General features: G+C 34.1%; 1 protein-coding gene across 4 annotated transcripts in view; it reads right to left on the reverse strand.

Annotated features, from left to right (window-relative positions):
* Window positions 1-14,871, reverse strand: part of Gca (grancalcin, EF-hand calcium binding protein) — a 35,609-nt gene that overhangs the window by 2,175 nt on the left and 18,563 nt on the right. For 3 of the 4 annotated variants that reach the window (XM_013518749.1, XM_013518747.1, XM_013518750.1), the window contains 6 exons: window positions 13,730-13,906; window positions 10,533-10,595; window positions 10,064-10,133; window positions 3,924-3,967; window positions 3,489-3,636; window positions 1,008-1,121 (listed from right to left, as the gene is read on the reverse strand). In XM_013518749.1, coding sequence (XP_013374203.1) covers window positions 1,008-1,121; window positions 3,489-3,636; window positions 3,924-3,967; window positions 10,064-10,133; window positions 10,533-10,595; window positions 13,730-13,906 — 616 coding nt within the window. The remainder of the gene's footprint in view (window positions 1-1,007; window positions 1,122-3,488; window positions 3,637-3,923; window positions 3,968-10,063; window positions 10,134-10,532; window positions 10,596-13,729; window positions 13,907-14,871) is intronic. The other variant, XM_013518748.1, reaches the window with a different exon arrangement.

The following is a 14,871-nucleotide window of genomic DNA, read 5'->3' on the forward strand; positions in this document are numbered from 1 at the left end:
CCCATCAGAGGTTATCTTTTCATTTGAACAGTCTCTTCCCAATTCACAATATCTAGTTCACATTTTGGATCTTATTTACTTGTTTAGTTTCTCCCACTAACGAGGATATGATGTTTACACATATGGGTCTGATTTATTTCACTTACGAGTATGATCTCAAGTTGCATCCATTTACCTATAAAAGTCTCCAGTTTGTCCTTCTTTATGGCTGAGTAGTACACCAGTACATCAAAAAAAAAAACCAACCCACATCTTTTTTATCCTTTCCTTAGTTGATGGGCATTTGGGTTGTTTCCAAGATTTAACTTTAACAATTGTGCTGCTATAAACATGGGTGCATATATATCACTGTGATAAGATGTTTTTAATTCTTCTGGGAAGATATCCAGAAGGAGAAAGGCTGGATCAAATGGGACCTCTAATTTAAGGAATGTCTACACTGAGAACTTGACATACAAATAAATGAAGCATATAGAACTCCAAATAGCCAATACCAAAATAAATCTACACCAAGGCATATAATAATCAAGATTCCAGAAATTTAGCACAAGAACAAAATATTAAAAGCAGCTAGAGAAAAGAAACATATTACCTATAAAGGAAAACCCATTAGAATCACAGTAGACCTCTCAACACAAACCCTCAAATCAAAGAGAGCTTGGAGTGAAGTATTTCAAGGCCTAAAGGAAAACAATCTTCAATCCAGATTGATGTATCCAGCAAAACCTTTCAAAATTGATGGAGTAGTAAGAGATTTAATATCCTAGGCAATTGAGTTATAAAGAAAACATTTTACAACTTGTATATCACAATTTTTCCCTACTTATATTAATAAATTTTAAAGCCTTAAATCTGATGAGGTTTAATAAAGAATAAAAGGAAAAATGCATTATGATACACTTTCTACAGGAAATAAGAGACCATATACAACAACTTAGGAGACCACATACAACAAAACAATAAGAGACCAGCTATATAATATTATACTCATTTTAAAAGGTCAATACCTGTCAATGCTCGAAGCTTCACACAGCAGGCAACATAATCATCAAAGAAGATTCTGCCATTCTTGCTATAACGTTGAACAATGGCATTTAAAGTTTGAGGACTCAATCTATAACCTAAGGAAAAAAGATTGATAAATTAATACTTCTAAACAAAATACCATATGATCACTGCAATTTAAATTTTGATTAGAAAATAAATTAGTTTCCAAAATTCATCCCACAAAAATATACTTAGGAGATGAAATACATTGAGACTGATCAAATTAAACCTTCATTATTAACCATTTCATAGATAACCACAGTTCTAGCTTTGTAATAAAGTCAAGTGAGGTAAAGAAATGCATAATATTGCAAAGGGTGTTTAAAATATATTTTGATTTTGAAATAATGTCTAGAGATGTTTCATAGGTTTTACAGAATATTTCATGGGGACAACATTTGATATTTCAATTCTGTAACTTTTTCTAGAATTTATACATTCATTTACTTCTTTTTCACTTATTTGTTTTATACCCCTGAGGATTAAACCCAGAGTCTTTGTACCCAGCTCCACCCTTAGCCCTTCCTATTCTGAGACAGACACTAAATCACCCAGGCTGGGATTCTTGCAAGCCTCGTGCCTCAGCCTCCTATAGTGCTGTGATTATAGAGCTGCATTTCCATGCACAGTTTATGGTTCTCAGAGAACACCAAAGCAAAGATTATTAATGCTCTTTACTATCATTCAAATCCTGTATTTCTCACTATTTCTCTTTTATACCTAAAGAAAATTTGAGGATCAAGCTGGTTACTCAGAAACAGAAGAAAATGCTATTCCTACTTATCCTATACCTGTTACTCTATTGTTTCACATATAGTTTACTGTTTGCTTGTTTGTTTTCTTATAAACTTGTTGCCTCTAAAATTTTTTATTGTAAACTCCTATCTATAACATGTATGTAATCATGGATTTCCAATATATGTGTTTAAGTTAGCCTTAAATTCTATACACATATTATGATTTGAAAAGTTATGTTTTAAAATATACATAAAGTCTGAAATTTAAAAAGAATAGGATATATGTAAATAGAAATAAGAGTTAATGTGTTCTCTTTGATATATCCCTAGTATACATTTAGTGAGACATGTACATTGCCAAGTATTATTTTGGAGAGGGACATGTGGAAAAATAATGTTCACACTTCCAAAAGTAAAAAACAATGAAAAGAAATGCAAGAAAAGAAATAAAATGTTACACATGAAAATTGCTAAAAGTAAAATATAAATTGAGATAAGTAATAACAAATAAAGCATTACCTGAAAAGGCATTTTGAGTTTTCTATTAGGGTTACAGTCTAGATGTGGTAATGATAACATGCCTAAAAATTTCCTATAGTATTCTCAGCAAAATAATTTTGAATATTTTTTTTTTTTTGTCTTTTTGAGGCAGGGTCTCTCTATGTAGTTCAAGCTGGCCTTGAGCTCACTTTGTAGCCCAGGCTGGTCTCAAACTCTCAATGATCCTCCTGCCTCAACCTCCCAAGTGCTGGGATTACAGGCGTGCACCACCACGCCCAGCAATTTTTAAAATTTTAAGAATATATCTGAGGATGGTAAATTTTAATAATTCAGAATATCCCTTCAACTGCTTATGTGAATTCTTTAGAAGATATTTTTCAAAGACTATATTAATTTCTCAACATTATGCTAAATTAAAGATCAAGTATAGGCCATTAAATATTAAGATCTTAAATTGAGCTATACATACTTGTATGGCCAGGACAATCCCTAACTACTAAATTCAAATATCTGCTTATAAAACAAAATAAAACAATCAGTTTGAGTGCTTAAACTTGTAATTTGAGATAATTCTATATATTAAATTCAATTTTAATTTCTGAAACAGTAATTTTCATAAATACATATTTTGTTTAGAAATAAGTATAAATAAAATTACAAGGGAAAAAATTAACAAAGCAATTTAAAACTACATTAACTGTAAGCAACTTAAATATTACTGCAATTATCATTTTAGAAATTTAAGTAGGTTAACTTATCAAATATACAATGAAAATAAATTCACATTCTTTTAAAATATTTTAAAACGCAATATCCTTGCCCTCACTGTGTATACTATATAAGAAAATAAAGGAAGCAAAAAAATGCTTTTTTACTACTGATTACGTGCTAGAGGCTAATACAGAGATTTGTCACTGATTGAGATAAGCCAAATCAGAAATAAATTAAAATATACATAGAGGAAATTCAGGATGGATGTATGTGTTCATCTTTTGAAAAGTAATTTTGTTTATTTTTTAAAAGTAATTTTGCAAAGGTCTCTATTCAGAATTTACCTACAAACTGACCTTAAACTAAGGAAATTGCTGTTCAAAAAATTACATATATAATCTTTATTACTTAGCAAATTGAAGCAATGAAGATTAACATGATCACAGAAGAAAGATGACCCATATAGATCCTTTAAAAATATAGTTTTCTTACCCATAATAGCAATGGCTTGACTGAATTCATGATGCTCTACTGAACCGCTTCGGTCCTGATCAGTGTTCAAGAAGTTCTGCTTCCAGGCATTAATAGCTGCCCAAAGCTCCTTGAATTCATTAAATCCCATTTTTCCTGTATTATCTCTCTGATAGTTTTATTAACAAAAATAAGTTCTGGTCCCTTAGAGGATGTACTTGACCCAAAACTCCAAATTAATGACTGAAAAATATGCTTCTGCAGAATAGCTTCATTCACCATATGAATATAATTTCACATAAAAACATAAGTGTCAAGACTGCAAACAGGATCTTACAAAGTATTTTACAACTTTTTAGTTTATTACTTTATAGTCACTTATAACGAGCAACTGGCTCAATATTTGGAGAGTATTAACTAAACATCCTAGTAGCTTCTACTTTTATACAAGGATACATCCAACATGGCAATCATAATTCTGCAAGTCTCCAAGCTGAAGGCTGCAAGACATATTCAATATTTGAATCAAAGTCCTCTAAACTTTATGTAGAATTATGAAAATCTTTATTTCTAAAACACAACATTTAACATCTGTCAAAAATACAACCACTATAATCAACAAACTTTCATAAAATGTTAAGTATTTATAGTAAGAAGAAAAAAATCCAAAATATTGTTTTCCAACACTCATACATAGTGAGAGAATTAAAGTAATTAAAGAAGCAAATATAAATAACCCAAAATTAGTATCACAGATTTCTTTAGGTGTTTAAAGCACTTGGCTTTGCCTGGATCCCAAAAAGGAGGTCTTCAATTTTTACAGCACAATTTGACAAGTGAGTTTTAAGTAGCAGTTTGACAGGTAATCACATAGTCTTGAAGGAGTCAGAGTACAAGAGAAGGAGTGGTGTATGAGGACATCAACAAGACAAATTAAGACCACTCTTCAATACCACCAGAAAGAGTTTAAAGCAGTACAGTAAATGTAGATAAACCATCGGTAGCTTATTACAATAGACCAAATTTTAAAAGATGTGTCTCTGATCTTGAGCAACTGTCTTTCCTTGAGAGTGGAGGAAACAAAGGAAAAATAAATCAATACAAACTATCCTAACATCAAGGGTTATTAAAAGAGATAGTAACAGGGGTTGGGGATTTAGCTCAGTGTCACAAAGCCTGCCTCATAAGCGCGAGGTTGTGAGTTTGATTCCTGGTACTGGAAAAAATAAATAAATAAATAAATAAATAAATAAATAAATAAATAAAAGAGACAGTAACACACTCATACTGACTGCAATACAATGAGCCAACTAAAACATACTTAATTTTTCGAAATGTATCTCAGTTACATCCAATAGTAAGTGTACTATTGGATTTATCTCAAGATCAATTACATCATATTCTTAATAAAGGAGATATTCTATTAAATAGGTCAGTTAAGCTTCCAAAGTTTTTACCAGCAGCTCTTGAGATGACTGACTGAATGAATACACAAATAAATTTAAAATTAAGTCATTTATTTTATGCTACTGGATAATTCATTGTGAACTTTTGGAAAAGAAATTATGTCAGCTAAATTTTAGACCCACTAATGAAAATTATAAAATATTCTACAAAGTAAAATAGCTGACTTTCTTTAAATGTTTAATAATGTGCTGATGTAAGAGTGTTGAGTGTACAGTAATATTTTCACAATTACAACTCAGCAGGTAACTCACTACTTAGCAAGTCCAGTAGTGGGTATTCCATGGTCATAAACTTGTCAAATGCATTATGTCCCTAATTTTACAAATGAAGAAACCGAGGCCCAGTAAGAGTTTCCCAAGTTCATACAACTAATAAGAGAAACAATCAAGACTGGAACTCAATATAACTTTCAAACAAGCACTCTTCGTGGAATAGTGTTGCATGAGAAATGTATGGAATGGTGTTTCACCTTTTCACAAAATAAATAACCCACTGTGCTTTAAGATTAATTTAGCACACAATCATGAAATGGTAAAATCTAAATGGATAATCATAAATGGAAAAATTAAATAACACATAAGAATATCTTCAGTTTCAGAACAGAATAGTATATACAAAAAGAAATATTTTATAAAGAAATAGAGACATTCTTAACCCTTTCCATACAACCCATCTGAATGAACAGTTTATTTTTTTAACAAAACATAAACTTTTAGAGAAAAAGCCAATGCAAGAAGAACCACAAGGAAAAGATTTTGCAAGTTACAAAGTCAACAGATGTGAGCTAATATTTACTCATAATGAGAACAGCTGAAAAGAAACCTAGTTATCTTGGATGAGACTCCAAATGTCTAAGAATTAGCAGTACTTATGAAAATATGTGTGAAGGTGGAGATAAAAACAGAACTGCATGATGTCTATTTAAGGAGCATCTAATGTCCCCAAAACCCTCCATGCCTCTGTTTAGTTGATGGCTGTCCCACTTACTCTCACCCAAGCAGAAGTTTGCAGTTCTATTCTTGGGAGCTGTCTCTGGACTGTAGAATACCAGGCATAGTTGGTATGAGCTATCTACTAAAACAAGGCAACCAAATGAAATTTTACAAAAGACTGAGGGGCTGGGGATTTAGCTCAGTGGCACAGTGCCTGCCTGGCAAGCACAAGGTCATGAGTTCGATTTCCGGTACCAGGAAAAAAACCAAAAAAAAAAAAAAAGAAATTTTACAAAAGACTGAAGAATCTCTTCTCCAGACATATCAACTAAAGAAACAACCCCCTCAAAAAATCCGTAAAGGTATACCCAAAGTTCCATAGTTGTCTGGTCACTTTTCTCTCCTTGCTGAGACAAAATACCCAACACCAAAAATTAAGAAAAAAAGGTTTATTTAGCTCATGGCTTGTGGAGGTTTCAGTCCATACTTGGCTGGCTCCAGGGCAGAGTGGCACATGGCACAGGGCAACCATTCATGGTGTGGAAGACAGAAAAAGCAAAAAGAGGAAAAGGAAGGACCTGTGGGAAGCAGCCTTTTTCCCTCCCTTACACTGTATGCAAACTATTCACCCCAGGGAAGGTGTAGCACTCACACCCATAATTCCAACATTTAACAGTGAATCAATCATAAACTCTAGAAGTCCATTCCATTACTGCATGAGGCTTTGGGGGGACATTCAGACACAAACTAAAACAATAATAAAACTGCCCAGGTAACAAGTATACCCTGAATTAGTATATCAACAATTAGCACTTCACCATGCTAGTCAGTGCTAAGCCTTACAGTCAATTTTTTAGTAAAAGATAAACAACAAAATATCATCAGATACTTAAGAAAAGACGTGAAAGATAACCAAACAAACAAACTGGGAAGATAAAAACAATTTTGAAGAGAGAGCTATTACATAGAAAGAAAAAAACTAAGTATATCAAATATCTCATAGAGATAATAGAAGATATCACATTCAGGGAGAAAATATACAGAAGCACATGATTCTTAAAAACCATTTTGCTATTGTTTTTTTTCCCATTTCTCTTTAAAATTTAAAAAAAACTGAACAGCATAAAGAAAAGAATGAAGTAAGTTTTAAAAAGTAAAGAAGATATTTTGCAAAAAGTAGAGTGAGAGATAAAAAAGACAGAAAACCCAGTCCAGTTCAAATAACAGATGTTAAAAAAAGAAAGTAGAGAAAATAATTGAAAATATTTCCAAGAACTAATTTATGTCCTCAAACTCAATACACTCTTTAAGTTCCCCCGACAAGACAACTAGGCACATGATGTGAAATTTCAGAACACTAGAGGCAAAGAGAGGATATCACGAGCTTCCTGGGTGGAAAAGTAAAGCACATGTGGGGAAGAGAAAGGGAAAGCCATGGTGGAAGCTAAAAGCAAGAGTGATACTTTCAACAGTCTCTGTGAAAGTCATTTCTAACCTAGAACTCTATACCTGCTCCAACAACTTTGAAGGTAGAATGAAAGCAATCCCAGATACACAAGGGCTAAAAACTTTGCCTCCCTGGCACTCTTTTATTTAGAAGCTCTTTAAAAATATAGTATTTCACTGAAATAAGAGACTGTTTTTCAGAAGAAAGAAGACAAGAGCTGGGAGTGGTGACACAGGTCTCTAAACCAGCACTGAGGGAGGCTGAGGAAGGAGGATCAAAAGTTTGAGTTCTGACTGAGCACTTACTAAGACCCTGTTTCAAATAAAAATAAGAAGATCTGGGGAATAGTGCACCCCTGGGCTTGATCCCAAATAACGAAAAAAAAAAAAAAAAAAAAAAAAAAAGAAAAAGAAAAAAGACAAGAGGAGATGGAGTAAGGAGACAGCAACTTAAGAGAAAGGTGAAAGACAACTCCAGGCAGCAGAAAGAAAATCCCAGAATGATGGTGAAGAATGCCAGTGTGACAAATGTGTGCAGAGAACGGAGCACATCAGAAAACCCCACGTTGATGGGAAAGATAGAACGCCTCACAGCTATTAATTTCATAGAAAGTGAAAAGTTACATGAAAAGGAAAAGTACTCACACATTATCACAAGACACTGCTATGGACAGTGTGTAGAAAGTAAAAATAAGGTAAACGTGTATTATGTACCTAACAGGGTTATGATATAACTGCATGGAAGAGCAGGAAGATGCAAAGACTTCTGTGTGGAGATCAAGGATGAGCTGACTTTAACGTTGAAAGCGAGTTAAATCCTTACTTCACAGGAAGACACAAACTGATAAGTATTAAACTGAACATATATAGCATTAAAGGCCCAGTATTTTGAGATCTGGATGACAATTTTTAAAAAGTCAGCTGAAACAAATTTGAAAGAGGTCTCTTTTATGACAGGTTGATGTTGGGAAGCCAGGAATGTACAATGAAGTTATTTGTGTAACAAGCTCTGCAAGACTGACACAGATTACAGAGGCTTTAATTCCCCACCAAGGTTATCTTCTGGGAAATAAGAGGTTCTTGGGAAGATGGCTCCACCACTGTCCAGGTTCAGGAGCATGTGCCTCCTCCCAGCTTTTCCATCACCTTGGCATGCCCAATATTCTTGAACTTGACCAGCACGTTCAATATGCCATTGGAGCGGCAGCAGAGAGCACCTTCCACCACCCTCCACAACGTTTTCCCATCTGGGCCTAGATGGAGCTGATGCACTGAAGCAGATCTCCATTTCAAGTGCAAACCCAGATGCCATAAGTAAAGAACTGAAAAGACATGTACAGAAATCCTGCAATCTTGTGCAACAGCTGCTTGTGCACCTGTACAAGTTCATCATTTCTGTCTATACAAGTTTTACTCCTTCCGATACAAATGGCAAATAAATATATGAGAAAATGTTCAACATCATTAGTCATTCGAGAAATGCAAATTAAAACAACACTGAGATTCCACCTAACCCCACTAAGAATGGCTAGCATTAAGAAATCAACCAATAACAAATGCTGGCGAGGCTGTAGAGAAATAGGAACCCTTCTCCACTGCTGGTGGGAATGCAGACTGGTGAAACCACTGTGGAAATCAGTTTGGAGATTCCTCTGAAAACTAGGCCTAGAGGTCCCATTCAACTCAGCTATCCCCCTGCTTGGTATTTTCCCAAAAGATCTAAAAACATCATATCACAGTGATGTATGTGCACCCATGTTCATAGCAGCACAATTTGTAATTGCTAAAATGTGGAAGCAACCCAAATGTCCATCCACTGAGGATTGGATAAGAAAATTGTGGTACTTTTATATAATGGAATATTACTCAGCTGTAAAGAAAGATAAACTCGAGGCTTTTATAGGCAAATGGTCACAACTAGAGACCATACTCATAAGCGAAATAAATCAAACATACATGTGCAAGCACCGCATTGTTTCTCTAGTGTAAAGCCTGAAAGAGTTAATTTAATCTAGGAGATATGATAGACATTGAGAATTGATAGGAAAGCACTCATAGGTAAAGGATAACTGGGATATGGGAAAAGAGAAGGGAAAGAAGGAGAAAGTTTGTATATATGTATATGCAGGATAGTTAACACGGGTGTTCTACTGTCCTATATTTCCTTGCTGAAAGAAACTGTCAGTGAGGCATTGGTTGATTAGCTTTGTATGTCTATATGTGTTTTCATGAGAAACTACATTGAAGATATCAATATGTAATACAATAAGCATTGTTAATTCCCTACCACTCTGTTTGTAACTCTGTAATGTCTGTACTGATCCTATGCTATTTTGTAAAATGTTGTCGGTCTGTTAATATTTTTCTTCTTTTATTTCTAAAATTAAAAAAAATTTAAAAATTAAAAAACAAAAAAAAGTTTTACTCTTTCCATCCTTGGAAAGCCAAGCCCGAGATCCAATCCCATGTGCTGCTGCTCTTACGCTCAAACACGGCCTCAACAATACCTTATTCAGGTGGTACTGCTTGCCTCTTCAGGGTTCCTGTCTCAAACAAGCAAAAGAATCCAAGGTTGAACTGGTAACACTAAGAGGCTGTAACACTACAAGCTGTTAACACCAGGAGGGGCAACAGAACTATCTGACTCTTTATGTTCCACAAAATTTTTAAAAAATATTCTAAGTATGGAGAAAAATTAGAAAATGAATTTCGTATTTCAATTCTATAAGAGAGGGAAATGAAAGATCTCACGAGAATAAGATCCACTAATTCCAGACTCTGTCAAACACTTTTGCAGTTCTTCAGCATCCACTTCACCATCCTGTTAAAAAATGATGATAACATGATTTACTGTGTAGCTGTGAAAGCATATTAAAATGTTAATTGACTGCTCTAAGCTAATCAAGAAATTTGCAATTTTTAAAACATTATTAACAATTAAAAACTCTACAGGTAATTACTGACAGCAGAAAACTATTACAAAACAGGCTGTGATGAATCATTATCTTCACTTCTGATAAACAACACTATCATTCTGTCAAAATAATGTGTGGGAGCCATTGTTTTCTATTTAAAACAGGAAAACACCTAAAGTGTTCTCACAGCACTTGCAAGAACTTCCCAACTTCTGCCCATTTTTTGGAAAAGGGATTATTTCTAAGGAAAAACTTTGAAGCTTTTTTTGGAAGGGAAAATCATCTTTTTTCCTCCTCACGTTTACCTTTAGCAAATTTTTGAAGTCCCTCCGTACTTTGTTGCTGTTCTTCAGATTATTGTCCAAACACTGTTGTTTGAATTTATTGGAAATAAATTCAATTTTATTGGAAAAATTAACTATATTTTTCTGAGCATGGTGGTGCATGCCTATAATTCCAGCACTTGTGAGGCTGAGGCAGGAGAACTGCTGTGAGCTCAAGACCAGCCTGAATTATATGGTGAGACCTTCTCAAAACAAAACAACAAGAAATTAACTATTTTAGACTATTAGAGTACAAATTTTTTCTTTAAAAGAAATGTATAAGGACTTTTTGGCATATTTTATTTAACCAGCAATCATCTGCCTTCATATTTAAGTACTACAGCAACTGTTAAAAACCTTTATTACATTTCAAGACTCTTATAAAAATATGAATACATGTCTGTGTTCTAAACAGAAATCAACAAGAAAACACTGTATTAATTATGGCATCTGCCACCGCTAATACCACCTCAGGAAGATGATGAACATAAACATTGGGTTGTCAGTTGTTGCATACTAAGTGGTAAAAGACTCTTACAAACTATTAAAATAGAGGCAAAGGTGGTAAATGACTTTCTTCTTTTTGTGCTTTTAAATATCTTCTAGTACACTAAAGATAACAGTTACTATTTTCCTTCTTAAACTTTTCTTGAGTAAGAAAATCCTATTCTACTTGGTAAAATTAATGAGAACTACTAAGAATAATTTGCTTCTCCCCACTTAATATATTATATAGACAACATAAATCTCTTAATAAAGTATAGAAGACACAAACTTAAAATTTTCAAACAAAATTGGAATTGCTGAAAATCTAGAAATTCCAATTAAAATGAAGAGAATTGAATGTTGCATAGTTTGATGATATTTTCTGTTCAAGTATCAGCCTCTTCTGTACCATTTCACACAAAGGTCTACCAAGCCTGAATAGGCTACTCCTCTAGATTCTAGACAGAACAGAAGGAACCTTGAAAGATGTCATGATTCTTTTATAGCAAAAGAAAAAGAAAGAAAAGAAAGATAAAGAAAAGAACAAAAACTTGAAAACAAAAAATGTTGGTTGAAAAGATTTGAGAAAATGTTATTGCAAATATGCATTGAAAAACATAAAAAAATATTTTAAGGGTCTTCTCTGGATCCTTCTGAATGGAATGGAACCTGAGAAACATACATAACTGTTTCCTGTCCCACACAATAAAACAGAACTTTCAACTCCATGTGCCACATTCCAACCTGTTCATGTCTGCAATGGTGCATGCTTGCCTCACTTACCGCTCTGAAAAGATACAAGACAGATGAAAGTTGGCTTATATGTCTTGTACTTCAGAATGAATGCATATTCTTCTTCTTAAAAATTAAGTCTACAATTTTGCCAGAGAATTAAATGCTTGAAGACTCAGGAAACTTTCCATTAAATTCCTTGAAAAGTTCCTGAGCACTTTAAGTTCTAAACATTACTGATCAATTGATTGACTGATAGATTGATAGCAAAGTCTCACTACATTGCCCGCATGGGTCTCCAACTCTGGAGCTCAACTGCTCCTCCCACCTCAGCTTCTTGAGCATTTAGAATTAGAGATGTGTGTCACTGTGGCAACGCACTTGGCTGATCTGCTATAAACTCATCTTATGAAACTTTTTATGATGGGTATGTTATCATCCAATATAAAATCCTTTCCCTCACTCTACGCTAAGCTACTAAATATTTGGATTTCTCTAAAACCAAGAAGACTAAAGCATGACAAGTAAACTGGTTCTCATTTTAGTATCTTACAAATGTAAAATCCTCATAAAAATAGAACAGGCTTCCAGACTGAGAGTCATGATCAATGTGAGCACCAAGGTGAGTGGTGCTTATTCAGAAGTTGAGAAAAAATTAGCTGCATTTCTCACTACTGGATTTCTAATTAATTTTCATCTTTTGAGAAGCTACATATAAGAATTATCATAATTATTGAGTTTTAAAAAAAAACATAAATTTTGCTTCTGAGGCAAGTCCCTTGTGTGTCTTCGCCTAGCCTAACCCTAAATTCCTGAGCAACACAACAGCAGTAATAGGCTACACCAAGAGTTCCTTTGGGGGTATTGCTATAGCAACTAAGGAGAAATGGAACAGGGTGAGAAAAGACATATTTATTTATCTATCTAAATACCCCCGAAGTTCATATTGCTTTAACTGAACAGTTTCTATTTTATAAAATTGTGTGAAACTAAAGTATATGTATATGAAATTGAAGCTCTACATTGTGTTTGGGCACATTATGTAGAGATAAAATTAGGAAGGAAAGGGAGCAGGCACTTGCAGGCTGAGCAAGCATTTGCCTCACATGACCTCACATGTTACCAGGATGAGTATCACACTGGCTTTGTCTTGTTTTGTTTTGTTTTCCTAGTTGTGCTTGAACCTAGCGCCTTCCGTTGTACTGAGCTTCATCTCCAGTTAGCCCTTTTTTATTTTAATTTTTACTTTGAGATAAGGTCTTGCTAAATTGTTAAAGTTGCCAGGCTAACCTCAAATGTATAATCCACCCGCCTCAGGCTTCCAGAGCTCTGGGATTACAGGCATGTGCACCATGCCCAGCTATTGCATTACCTTTAAGTAACCCACACATGCAAGTAGAATGAAGCACTAGATTCATGAAAATGTTTTAGGCAGTAGTGGATCACGTATATGCCAGCAGTTGCAAAAGATTTCAATGGATCTGAAAAATCTTGTATCATCTAGTACGATGATTTGAATAACTTTCATAAGTTCGTGTGATAAGGCTTGGCTCTTGGGGGGGGGGGTGGCAGGACCCAGGAGGAGAGCCATAGGCCTGTTGGAGTAGGCTTTCCAAGGTGACTGGGACTCATTCCTCACCTCACGGCAATTAAATCTCAGCATGAGTTCCAGTGGGGACAAGTAACATGAGAACCATAGCAGAAAGCATTGTACATGTGGATGAATCAGATTTCTTCACTTTGAAAGTTTCTCTTTTACTTAAATGAACACTATATCAGTCACTGTGCCAGCAGAAATAATTATCACTGCCTTCATCTCTAAACTCAAGAAAAATTTTGTATACATACGTTTAAAATATAAATTTAAAGTACACTTTATACATTAAGTAAAACAGCTGATATTTTTAAAGTAGCAATAATTTAAATAAACTAATATGTATGTAACAATTTTATTATCTCACCTGTCCAGCAACATCAGTGAAGAAAGTCCACATAGAGTCATTGGCTGAAGAACAGCTGCCCGGATACGGTGTGTACCCAGGCTGGTATCCACCAGGGCACATGTGTGGATCTACTCCTGGCACTGGCTGTCCTATCTGTATCTCTATTCCTTGTGACGGAGCATGAAAATTTCCAAACTGTAAGAATGAAAGAGGAGAATGTTAATAATATCAGTTCCCTGCTAATGTCTGTTTAATACAAAATGTTTATTAGAAGTCTATTAAAAATAAAAATACAGTGACCAAAAGCTTCTAAACCTGAATATCACACACACAAAAAAATACTGGATAGCCTATAAGGAGACCAAGTTCTTTAACATGTTATCCAGCATTAAAAGAAACATAAAAGTCTCTAGCCACCAAGACCATAATTTAACAGAAAAACATGAGATAAAGTTTGTAAACGTTTTTACCATAATCCTCTCTTATTTTTGTCTTTTCACTTTGCGACTTAGTATATATTTTTAATATTTTAGAAAAGCATTTTAACTCAGCATTTTATGAATTCAGAGGAGGAAGAAGCATTAAAATTTTTGATTATTCCATTTTGAATAAATATTTTAACCTGTATTATAGAAGGATGATCAGATTGTCAGAAGGAAGAAAGAGAAAAAATTTACAATTATGAGGGATGACAAAACAATAGGGTATAGAAGGAGTTTGAATAGCTCTAGCTACGGGATGTGGTAAGGTTGGAGGAAGAGAGGAAATAGTGGTTCTCTAGCAGGCAGTCAAAAGTAGAGTATGAAACACAGAGGGGAAACAGGCAACACTAGAACAGAATACATTGAATCCCTAATACAACTTTTCAAGGAAAGAAAGGACTGACTGCAACGGGACAACCTAATTTCAGAAATAAAAAATAAAAGGGGGTATATAACAACCAATATAACTTGAAAAAATATGATTTATATATACATAGAGATGTCCTAGGAACATCTTTACATCAATATATTTAAAAGTATGGGGCTTAACAAAATTATATAAATCATGAAAAACTGATTCATGGGAAAAACCTTCACTCTTTCTAATACCGACATGCTAGAATAATTTGATGCACCTTAACCCTGAAGATAGAGCACGTCATAGAAGATTATTTTTAA

The sequence above is a fragment of the Chinchilla lanigera genome, unplaced genomic scaffold (assembly GCF_000276665.1).
Source record: "Chinchilla lanigera isolate Chin_1 unplaced genomic scaffold, ChiLan1.0 scaffold00048, whole genome shotgun sequence".
NCBI classification, from domain to species: Eukaryota; Metazoa; Chordata; class Mammalia; order Rodentia; family Chinchillidae; genus Chinchilla; species Chinchilla lanigera.